Source organism: Papaver somniferum, unplaced genomic scaffold, assembly GCF_003573695.1.
Source record: "Papaver somniferum cultivar HN1 unplaced genomic scaffold, ASM357369v1 unplaced-scaffold_19, whole genome shotgun sequence".
Classification (NCBI taxonomy): domain Eukaryota; kingdom Viridiplantae; phylum Streptophyta; class Magnoliopsida; order Ranunculales; family Papaveraceae; genus Papaver; species Papaver somniferum.
Window position 1 is genome coordinate 11,822,632 of NW_020628818.1, and position 12,853 is coordinate 11,835,484.

General features: G+C 37.9%; 1 protein-coding gene across 1 annotated transcript; it reads right to left on the bottom strand.

Moving 5' to 3' along the window:
* Positions 1-6,554: 6,554 nt before the first annotated feature.
* Positions 6,555-8,610, bottom strand: LOC113338525. The gene is made up of 3 exons (XM_026583928.1): positions 8,006-8,610; positions 7,527-7,831; positions 6,555-7,144 (listed from the first exon to the last, which is right to left on the bottom strand). Exons 1-3 carry the CDS (start codon positions 8,608-8,610, stop codon positions 6,555-6,557), a joined length of 1,500 nt encoding a protein of 499 aa, XP_026439713.1.
* Positions 8,611-12,853: the final 4,243 nt, after the last annotated feature.

A 12,853-nucleotide genomic window follows, 5' to 3' on the forward strand; every position in this document is an offset into this window, starting at 1 on the left:
CCGCGCCATACCATGCCGTCCTTCCCTATGCGGCTACGAAAACGAAGGCGTGCGATGATCAACGACCACCCTTCCATCTTAGAGGTAAATCTTAGCCGTCCAAGGTCGCCAAACAACGCATGATAACTTTTTTCCCAACACCAAAACCCTAGTTTGGCCGCACCTAAACCACGCCAAGACATGCCGACCATGCCACATGTTCCAATGGCATGCCGCGCCATCCACCTTGCCGCGCCTAAGCCATGCCATGCCGGCATTCCCTTCACGGCTGCCAAAACGAAGGCGTGCAACAATCAACAACCACCCTTCCATCTTAGATGCAAATCTCAACTGTCCAAGGTCACCAACCAATGCACGGTAACCTTTGTCCCAACGCCAAAACCTTAGATTGGCCGCGCCTAAATCACGCCAAAGCATGCCGACCATGCCACATGTGCCAATGGCATGCCGCACCATCCACCTTGCCGCGCCTAAGCCATGCCATGCCAGCCTTCCCTTCACGTCTACCAAAACGAAGGCGTGCGACAATCAACAACCACCCTTCCATCTTAGATGAAAATCTCAGCCGTCCAAGGTCACCAACCAACGCATGGTAGCCTTTGGCCCAACACCAAAACCCTAGTTTAACCGCGCCTAAACCACGCCAAGGCATGCCGACCATGCCACATGTGACAATGGCATGCCGCGCCATCCATCTTGCCGTGCCTAATACACGCCATGCCCGCCTTCCCTTCACGGCTGCCAAAACGAAGGCGTGCGACAATCAACGACCACCCTTCCATCTTAGATGCAAATCTCAGCCATCCAAGGTCACCAACAAACACATGGTAACCTTTGTCCCAACGCAAAAACCCTAGTTTTGGTCACGCCCAAACCGCGCCAAGGCATGCTGGCCATGCCACATGTGCCAATGGCATGCCAGCCACCTTGCCGCGCCATACCATGTCGGCCTTCCCTATGCCGTTACCAAAACAAAGGCTTGCGACGATCAACGACCATCCTTCCATCTAAGATGCAAATCTTAGCCGTCCAAGGTCGCCAACCAACGCATGGTAACCTTTGGCCCCAAACCCTAGTTTTGGTCACGCCCAAACCGCGCCAAGGCATGCTGTCCATGCCACATGTGCCAATGGCATACCAACCACCTTGTCGCGCCATACCATGCCGGCCTTCCCTATGCGACTACCAAAACAAAGGCTTGCGAAGATCAACGACCACTTTTCCATCTAAGATGCAGAAATTAGCCGTCCAAGATTACAGCTAACGCATGGCAACCTTTGGCCCGACGCCAAGCCCTAGTTTGGTCGCGCCCAAACAATGCTTAAATCCTAATTTTTGGCCGAGCCTAAACTAGGCCATATTAAAGCCGTACTGGCTATGCTTTAATGCCACTGGCTACCAAATGAAGGGTTGCAATAATCCACGGCTACCCTTCCTCTGAAGATGTAAAATCTCGACCGTCGAAGGTCACCACCAAGCCGACAAGTCTCCCAAACTCAACTTTCCGAACAACAACATGCTACATGTTTTCCACGAAAACACTCGAGACATCAACATATGTCACAAACTGGTGGATGCTCATTAGGTATTGGTTTGGCGGTTTACAGCGTGCGGCATACACTACGCCCGTTATAAGACAGTGTCATAAGGATGAGGCGGTTAGTACATACAAGGAGTAATGGTGAAACGCTTTCTTTTATGGAACATCAATTCCAGGCGTTACCGGTTACCACATCCTCCATTTACTCATCCGTTTTCCATTTCTTACGAGACCAGAGTACGGTTCACTTCGACTTGTATAAATAGGTCTTACCTATTTCCGCCAAACAACAAGTTCAGGTCAGGAGCATACAACACTCATAAAATATTTGCTAGATTTCCATCTGTTAGCTTCCCACTTTCTGATACAAGTCGTAAAACAACTACTCTTCCAGAATCAACTATTCTGCTCTCAACACTCTCTTCGCTTCCCTCCCCAAAACCAACCCTTCTCCTTCACTTTGTGACCGAAGCAAGTCTGGAACGACCATTTCTTGGTTTAGGCCGGATTTGTACAGATTTAACTCTCGAATCTGAAGTATTCCCTTGAAATACATTGTTTAGGGTTTAAACTCATTTCTCACCCACACACCCAAAATTACCAAAATCAGCAGAAACCGTTTTCACCCTCAAACACAAGGACAAGATTCGGTTGCAGCCTGGAGATGAAGAGAGACTAGAAGATATTGCTAACCAAGTGAAGGAATGGAAACTAAAGGAGATATATCTACATAGATCAAGATCAGAGAGTACTCAAAAGGAATTCCATAGAGCAGCCAAAGATTTGTTTGAGACTGAATTAACTCCAGTGGAGAATACAAGTGGAGAACCATCTGGAAAGGAGAATGAAGCTGACTTGAACAATGCAAGTGACCAACAACAAACAGATGGAATGAACGTAGATGAACCAGAACCAAGTCAGCTCACCTTGGCATTGTCAGATGCAGTCAAAGTGATTTGGAAAAAATGTTTCAGAAGGGGTTTCAAAGTGGACTAAACTTCCAGGTACATCCTTTGGTGACAGATCATTTGAGGACAAACTGGAAGAAGGGCTTCGAAGCAGGAAGAGAAGAGAAAAAAAGACAAGAAGAAGCAGATCTTCAGATAACTAATGTGATTGCATATATTGCTAACTCAGTTCAACAGTTAGAAGAGGAGAAAATTTAAGGAAGGAGAAAGGAGTACAAACATGCAGGAAGCGAAGATGCTGGGAGGTATGGTTGTTTTTTCAACTCCTCCAATTTCAGCTATACATCCAGAGAGATCATATTATTTGTCTACAGGTATTATTCACTAACTCAGTTGAAGAAGTAATCAATTTATGTTCTACAAAATTTGAAATGTATGCAAGTCTGATTATGCTCTCCTAAATGTTAGTATAGTTAGTATTACTTTGGTTTACTTATTTCTATACATCAAATAGAGTGAATGTTAGTATTAAAATATAGCAGGTATATTCAGCAAAAATAGAGTTAACTTGTGCATACAGATAAAAACCATGCTTTTTCCATTTTTTTTTAATTTGTTATTAACTGTCGACAATGGAAGTTGATCTGTGCAAGCAATGGATCAAAAAATAATGAATGATTGGTTTGTAATCAAGAGAATGATTGTTAGCATTGCAGGGTATTTACAGATAATGGAATTAACAGTAGAAGTCGATCCAATAATGTGGGGTAAACAATGGAAGTTGATACCATAAAAGGATCAACAACAATTGTTGATCCCACAAATAATGGGTCAACAATGATATGTTGATACTCTTTACATAAGACTGCTTCCTGTTAATCTAATCGGATTATTTCCCTACAGGTACTACCCTAAGCTTCAGTTCACCAAGCTTCGGTACAATCACTGAAGGAATATTCACTCCTCCAAGGAAAATACAGATGAAAGATGCTCCTACGAAGCAGACAGAATATACTCCTACACAACAAACATGAGAGGGTGATTCTTAAACTCCAGATGACGATAATGTATTGGAAGGGCTTAAAGTGCTATACCAATTAGATGAAAATGTTGGGCAAACTGAAGAAGAAGAAACCACCCAAGACGATAATTCTGAAGCGACGCTGAGCCAAAGGAATCAGTACGGAAAAATTGGAAGAGAAGGGAGGTATAACACAAGGTCATCAAGGAAGTCGCCAAATAAATACACACCTCAAGGTAAAGTGAACAAGGGGAAGAAATGTGCAAAGGGAAAGAAGAAGAAGAATGGTGGAGGTGTTGAAGAATCGAAAATAATCGACCTCGACAATTACATTGATGTGACACCACCAGAGCCAACAATGCTGAAGCAGCCAGAAAAACTCAAACTTTGGAAATCCTGCAACGAGGAAGAACAAAAGGTTCTTCGTCCATTCTTTGAAAAAGCGACAAAAAGGTAAGTAACTCTGTAACAACTTGCCTATTTATTTATAGATGTAAATAATAGAAGTCGATGACATGGAACATCTGCTAAAAAAATGATTATAATTCAAGTTACAGTTAGAATTTCTACTATGTTATGTCATGATAATAATACTTCCATTTGAAAAATGCAGTGACATATCATATACCTTTTATTTCAACAATGATATGGAAGAGTTCGTTTATGGAAATCATATCCAAGCTCTAATGGATAACCAAAACATTAACAACGAGATAGTTGATTACTACAGCAGCATGCTGCAAGCAAAGATGCAAGATCCAAGCAAGCCTAACTACTACAGGAAGAAGCACTTGATTCTGTCTACGAATACTTGTGTAAGTACAAAACTCTTAATCTGCCTTTTCAATAACTTGTTAGATTAATTTATTTAGGTTTATATTATCGTATTTGAAATCTTATTTAGGTGAGATGAAACAATTTAGTGTGTTAGGAATGGTTCAACTATACATAAACGAATGAATGAATTATTGTTAATTTGATAAAACATTTATGATATACTTGTTGTTATGTAATATCAAAAACAAAGTAATGTCAAGAATATGATGCAGCAACTGATGAGGGGCACAATAGGTACCAAAAATGCCACGAAAGTGGAGGAATGTGCAGCTCAGGTAAGGGAGAATTACCCAGTGAATGGTGATGACACATTCTTGCTCATACCAATGTGTCTCCAAGATAGGAATAAGAAACCATTCCATTGGGTGCTTCTTGCCTTATTACGTGGAAGATGGTTTGTTTTCAACATCATATATCAGAACAAAAGATACAATGAACAATACTCTGTCATGGTATAATCATTGACTGATGTGTTGAACAAAATGGGAAAAAGAGATGTTAAGACAGATGGACCAGTAACTATAGATTTTGACCACTACCCTGTACCACAAAAAGAAGGCTTGGACTGTGCAATCCACATCTGCTTGTTCATCAAGTGTCTGCTGAAGCGTGGAGACTGCTGGAATTTAAATGGTAAGACTGCCGAATACCATGAAAATATGAACATGAAGAGAGTGAAGATGGCTGCCAAGATGTTGGGAGAAGTTGATGCATGGAAACCAGCTTTGGAAATTTCTGACACACCGGAAGAAGATAAAGCAGTACAACAACTTACCGACTCAGTCGAAGAGGTTAAGGAAACAAACCAACTCACTGACTCGGTTGAAGAAATAATCAATTTACCAGACTCTGCTGAACCATTAGATTAGTGCAACATAATGTTCACGCTCTAACAAAAGAAACATCTTAGGTGTAGTTTAACATATCCTGGTAAGTAAAATGTAGGTCCGACAATTTGAAGTTAGTTTGAAAAGACATAGTAGTTACTGTAAAGAAATGTCAAGTGGTCTGTTTATGTTCTTAAACAATTTGGATGATTTGTTTAGCACTGGTTTGTCATGAATTAATACTAGTATTAGTTTGCTTTACTGATTTCTATCCATGGTTTCTCATCAAGTGAATGAAATGTTGGTAGTAAAGATTGCAGGTGTGCACAGCTAATGGAGTTAACTTGTATATACAGATAAAACCATGAATTTTTTTTTCTTTTTATTGAGCATCAACAATGGAAGTTGATCCCAAAAATCAATGGGTTAAAAAAATTGATGAATAAGTGATTGGTTTCTTATCAACTGAATGAATGTTGGTAGTAAAGATTGCAGGAATGCACAACTAAAAAGAAATAACTTATATATACAAATAAAACCATGCAATTTTTTTTTTCATTAAGCATCAACAATGGAAGTTGATCCAATAATGGGGGATCAACAATGGAAGTTGATACCATGATTTTGATCAACAATGATATGTTGATACTGTTTACATAGCATTTTTTCCTGTAAAAAAACCAGTAAACCGGGAACCTGCAAACTGACATAAACTGACAAGAATAATATTCATAAACAAAATAAAAACAGAATGTATGTCATTAAAAACACAACAAATCCAACAAGAACAATAGGGAAAAGCATAAAAAGAACTAACATCCAAGTTGATCATCCAAGAACTAGCATAAAAAATGGAAAGAAAAATTTCAGACAAATAGGAAAGCATTCACAAGAACCCCAGAACAACATCCTCCTCAAAAATTTGATCTTCCTAGAATTAGACTCCTTGCAGAACACTAGTGCACGAGGAGCCAAAGGAGCTCTGCGACATCTACGACAGTTGTGGAAGGCAAATCTCCCACACTGACCACACCTCCTTTTCTTGCAAACTTTCTCTCGAGAACCCATGTACCTTGAAGTAGTTGGCCTTCCAGCTGACGCTCGACCTCCATTGGGAGGCAAGACGTAACCTTCATAATTAATTTTAGTTGTGCATTCAACTAAATGAATAGGATAGATAGGACGAGCATACAAACCTCTATAGTACTCGGTGGTATAATATGGAATGATGTGCTTGTAAGGTTCGTCTGGCCTAATCTGCAACATCGCTTTCATCGAGTGGGTGCAAGGAAAACTATGCTTCTGCCATTAATTTCAAGTGTATGTCTTAGCATCCAAGTCGACTGTATGTTTTCCAGTATGAGAAATGATCTCAAAAACTTTATCACTTGATCTTCGGAACTTGTAAAAACGGCAGTCGGTCACCCTCTTGTTGAGCCTAGACTACATCGGGGAGTAAGCTTTCCAGTACACTTACTAGACTCCACCAACCTCTTGTAGATATGATCCATTACCTTAGCACGAATACAATCGATAAGCTCAAGTACTCGAAGTCGTTTATCATGCTTAATGACACTGTTAAAACTCTCTGCAATGTTTGATGTGTTCTCACCAAACCTTTCTCCTTGAAATGCATGAGCAGCCCAATTCTGGAATGGAATCTTTATCATCCAATCAATAACTGAATCGAGCTTCAGATTGCTCATACTCTTGGCAGCAGCATAAAACTTATCCTTTGTTAAAGCAGTGTAGCACTCTTCAAACAACTTCACAGCAGTTTGCCTGCTCTTTCCCTTTGGAACCGGAATATTCCTTTTCATGTGGTACAAATAGTACGAATGGTGAGCCTTTGGGAAGATAACAGGGACATGCTTCAAAAGGCCAGCTCCACGGTATGATATTATGGTCAGTGGACGGTCTTCACTGATAATACCCTTCAAGTCGGTTAAGAACCATTCCCAACTCTCACAATTCTCGCAAGGTACAATACCAAATGCAACTGGATAGATCTCTATAAAATACAACAAAAATATGGGATAAACAACAAGAATTATGGGATCAACAACAAAATGTTATGTAATCAACAACTGGAATTATGGGATCAACAACAAAAGTTATGGGATCAACAATTGAAATTATGGACCAACAACAGAAGTTGATACAAAAAAAAAGGATCAACAACTGGAATTATGGGATCAACAATTGAAAAAATGGATCAACAACAAAAGATATGGGATCAACAACAGTAATTATGGGATGAAAAAAAGTTAAGTGATCGATATAATAGAAATCCAGGGACATATCAGACTATATTATGTGATTCAAGAACAAAAGTTGAAACACTTAATAATCAAAAAATAAAAAATAAAGATTAAAAATCATACCTTAGTTACCAGTTTTCCCGCAAGCAACTATAAGACCGCCCTTAAAATTCCCAGTGAGAAAAGTACAATCAATAAATAACATCGGACGACAGTACTTATTGAAACTAATAATGGAAGCTTCGAAAGCACCAAAAAACCTCTGGAACTGCTTTGTTACACCATCATACTCAAAGTTGACGACGCTTCCAGGATTATAACGCTCAATTGATTCTTTATACCAAATAAAGTCTGAATAGGACTTGATATCATCACCCCAAAGAGACTCTTTTGTGAACTGTAAACCATGGTATGCCTGACTATATGAGAGATCAATACTATATTCCAGATGGAGCAGATCTTTGACATCAGCTGCATTCTTCTTCTTCTTTGATGATCAAAATTCATCTATTAAGATATCCTTCAGAAAAGACTTCGTCATCCTGACTTTTGCTGGATCAGAAGAAGCTAAATCACATGTATGCTCTCCGTGAAACTTCTTGCACTAAAACACTCCATTAGTATTGGCACCGACAGATGCATGAAACCTCCAGCTACAATTTTGACTTTCCTTGTTCTTACACCGGACAATGTAACGTTTCTTGTCACTATTAATAAGTTCAGTTTTGTAACCACTCTGAAATTCATACTTCTTAAAAGTATCACGACAATCGTTTTTATTTTCAAAAACCTGCCCTTCTTCGGTTAAGATGTTGGCCCAAGCATCTGACTTCTTGGGGACCCTTTTGATCAATAAAAAATCATCCGTCAAATCTTCTACAATATCCACCTCGTTATTTGAAACACAACTCGATGATGACGAAGAAGGACCAACAGAAGAAGCAGGAGGAACAGAATCAACACAAATCTTAAACTGGATGTTAAACTTCAACACATCAATCCCTTTCGAGATGCAGTAGTGAATGAAAAACCTCAATTCCAAATCGTGATTAATCACATGTGAAATTCCATCTACAGTGTAATTAAAAAGTACGAGGTCTTCAGGGACATAAGGCCAGTATTGTTTTACCACGCTAATCATCTCGCTGACTGTAGTAGATTTCGAAACAACATGCAATACGGTCAAATTGGATAAAGTGAACTCTGCAACAGTCATCTTTGGCCTGCAAAAATCATAACAAATCAACAAAACTAATAAAACAAGTCAAACAAAAACAAGATTTGGGATCAAAAAACCACTGTTGACACCATAATCTGTCAACAACCAATGTTGGTCCAACAAAAAAACATATATCAACAACCATAATTAGAAGTGGGAATTATCCAGATTATTGCATCAACAATGAAAGTTGATCCAACAAACCTGCATCAACAACCATAATCATAAAATTGTCCATGTTATTGCATCAACAATGAAAGTTGATCCAATAAACATGCATCAACAACCATAGTCAGAAAATTGACCAGGTTATTGCATCAACAATGAAAGTTGATCCAATAAACCTGCTGAAAAGGCCAGGGTACCCAAATATACCTCAAGCTAAAAATTTTCCTACCTATAAGTCCTTTCTTTGAAAGTGATTGTCTATGGACTGAGTCGAGACAATACAACTAATCGGTTCACACTTTGTGTGATCGTCTATGGATACGAGATCGAGACAATACAACAACGAAGTATGTTTACTTGATACAAAGGTTCGGACTTAACCAAACACAATAGGATTGCTTATCAAGTAAATAAGAATTAACGTTTGTGCGATTTGCTTTAATTCTCATAAAACAATTATGATGCGGAAATATAAAGTAAATGACACAACAAGATTTTGTTAACGAGGAAACCGCAAATGCGAAAAAACCCGGGGACCTTGTCCAGAATTGAATACTCTCAGGATTAAGCCGCTACACAAAATTACACCTAACTTCGTATAGTTGAGACCAAGCAACTAAACCTTTAGTTCACCTAGTTACGTCTGTATTCCCACGCCTCCAACTTATAAATAAGTCACGTACTTGGAACAATTCCTTTGGTTCGTATTCCAAACAGTAAAAGGAACAACAAATTTTTTTGGTATCAACTCTATTCAACCAAGTAATATGAGTCGGACAAAGGATCTTCCGTTTATCTTAACATAAACTCCTTCGTCAGGTCCTTAGATCTATCTTATGTTCAATTACCGAAGTAATCGTTTAAGATTAAGCCAACAACACTCTTAATTCAAAGAATTGTGTTGATGCCGATCTACTCAATCAATCAATCCAATCTACCACAAGGATAAACTGATTATTAATTGGATCCTCTTTTACCAAAACAAGTATTGTGCACACCAAACATTATAAACCCAAGTCAGATCTTCAATATCTTCCTTGTCTTCAAATATTCTTAAATCTTCAATAAAAACCTGCACACAATCACTTGAATCTCTTGTGATCAATCACGCACAGAATAGAGTCTGTTAACAATGGATTATCACAAGATCGTCTTTAGAACTAACAACAGTCTAAAGATCCATGTCGAAACTCTGAACTAGTTTGAGTGAATCTTATATCATAAGAGAAGATTTTCAAGCAATATTTCAACCACCATTAGTCAACCAAATCAATCGAAAACAAAAAATAAACCGCAATTATCTAGTTTCCCACCAATGGTACATGCTATAGCTTCTCAATCCCAAAGAAGACTTTAAACTGAGCGGCCGTAGAAAATTTCGCCTAATTAGGTTACTCTCCTCTCCAAATAGGCGGCTACACCAGTAACAACAACAAAAGAGGAAGTCTATTATTACGAAGGATTAGTTTGCTAGAAAGGAAAACTTCAAGTATTTATAGACAAAGAAGTTTGGACACCAAGGAATTTCCAAAACCGAAAGTATTCTCAAGATATTCATTAAAGAACAAATTCGGTTTCCATAATTCCTGGAAATGCTCTGTCCAAAAATAACGATCGAAATCTCTCGGAAAATCTAATTAGTAAATGCACATTACTAATTCTTATATTTCCCTACAAAATGAAATTAAGAACCTTAATTAAAATATTCTTAACTTACTTATGTTTAGATCCTGGGATTCTCTTACCTTAGCTATTAAGGAATAACTTTGAACAATTAAAGAAATAAACATTCACAACACGTGTTCAAAGTATGTCGACATCCTTACTTTGTAAGTTCTCTTTCACACTTACAACCTTGAAACCGATTTGCCACACTTCCAAACAAGTTTAAAATTGGTTCATCTGACTTTCAAGAACTATGTGATTGATCAAACAAACATTCAATCACAATCATGGGTTTAACGGTTCTACTAAAACAAGTTTTGGTTCTACCTCCATGCGAGTACTGTGCATAGTCACACTAGCTTTCCAAAATTCGGTTGACTAGGTACTAGGATCGGTTCCCCACATATATATGGTATCTATCTTATACGTGTTGCACATGTCCATAGGATCGGTTCCCCTTTTCCTAAAAACGTGTTGCACATGTCCATAAGATCGGTTCCCCTATCTGCTATAAACCTTGTTGCACCCCATACAAGGATCGGTTCCCCTTTGTGATGTACTGCACCTCTTACTAGGATCAGTTCCCCTTTCCCATATTTGGTCAGAAAAAACACAAACCCGGTCATACCATCTCAGGTGATTACTTAAGATCAATTTCACTAATAAAAGTCGTACCAATACATAAGTCAGGCCTTTGTGAATAGTTCTACCAAGAACACAAACAAGTTGTGAGCGGTTATACTCAATCACACATATTGGTTGTTCATAAGATATGCAATGAATAACAAAACCGATAACACCTGGCAATTTCCTTTTAGGTTCACAAACAAGTTTATGAACTTACTTCTTTAGAACACATGTAAACATTGTTCCCTGGGATGAAATCCTCACCTCATACCCATACATAATCACGATAGCATTCAAATGATTATGGCGATGTCTTATATACAAAGTTTAATGGTTATCACTAAACTCAAGTGTAAGGATGATTGTTGCCATTGTAGATCCTTACTTCTTCACATCTTTAAGATTTCGCAATACTTGTAATGTCTCATATCCTAATACTTTCAAGCTAACCTATACGAAGTTAACTCTAGTACATAATCAAGCGACTCTTAACATGAGTTTTGATTCACTAAAATATGAAAACCAAACTTGACATATCAACACTTGGTGGGTTCAACCGAGCAATGCTCTAACACCTGCACCAACAACCAACGTTGATCCAATAAAACAGCTATCAACAACCGTAATCAGAAATTTATCCAGGTTATTTGCATCAACAAATGAAAGTTGAACCAACAAATCTGTATCAACAACCAATGTTGATACTAATAATCTAGATATTGTACAAATTTTCAGTGTCAATATTGAAAAATCTATGTCAATAACAAGGATTTTTCTACAAAAAAACAGCATAAACAACATCAAATATGTTAGATCGCATCGCATTAGTATGCAATCGGTGCAAATGTGAACCTGCAACATGAAATACTACATGAACATACATGCTTCATGTTAAAAATATTAACCTAAGCTACAAATTCAAATTACGTCGCACATCACTCGGGGGTTGCGCCCTCTCGTGAAAGATATATCAATGTCGAACGTTAAATATGTAAACTGATGCTATCAACACTAACTTGTAGCTTCTTATTGATTACACTAACTTCTAACTTCTAATTATACCAAAATTGATTCATCAACATTCAGTATACTCAATAATTCTTCAACAATCAGTATTATCCAAATAATTCTCCTATTAATTCATAAACACTATAAAATTCTCCAGAACTGGTTAATGCAAAGTACATTGAGCTAAAACTCATGAATCGTAAACCTAACATTGAATCATGAGCCGATCTAAATAAGATAACAAAATTTCAAAAATCAAAAACCGGAGATTGGAGATTGAAGAATTGAAGATTACTTGTTTAAGATATGAATAACGATCTCTAATTCAAATAATATGTAAATGAACCAATTAATCAAGTAGAATCAAACACACAGAATCAAGCTTCCAAAATCTCGATCTCTGCAACAGAAAATACAAATAAACTGAAACAAATATGAAGATTGAGATACTACAAATCGAACATGCAAATATAAAATAAATTTTTACTCATCTTCAATCACGAATCACCACTGCCAATTTGTTTCAGAAAACACAGATCGAGAAAAATTTGTTGATTCTGTTGTTGATGAAGAAACTGCTTTCAGATCTGAGATTGAAAAGATACGAACAATTCGGTAGAAGAAGAAGCTTTCGATGAAGAGAGATTCAGTAGAAGAAGAAGCTTTCGATGAAGATTAAAACCCTAGATTTCACTGAAGATTTTCGAAAAAAAATTTAGTTTTCAGTTGAAAAACGACGTCAGTTTCTCTTTCTCTCTTCCCTTTCTGTTTT

What these genes read in the sequence shown, in the direction of transcription:
- LOC113338525 (XM_026583928.1), bottom strand. Translation starts at nt 8,610, where the DNA reads ATGACTGTTGCAGAGTTCACTTTATCCAATTTGACCGTATTGCATGTT. An exon ending in GGTGCCAATACTAATGGAGT is followed by an intron (nt 7,832 to 8,005) that starts GTTTTAGTGCAA and finishes TCTGGAATATAG; the next exon opens with TATTGATCTCTCATATAGTC. An exon ending in AGTTGCTTGCGGGAAAACTG is followed by an intron (nt 7,145 to 7,526) that starts GTAACTAAGGTA and finishes TGTATTTTATAG; the next exon opens with AGATCTATCCAGTTGCATTT.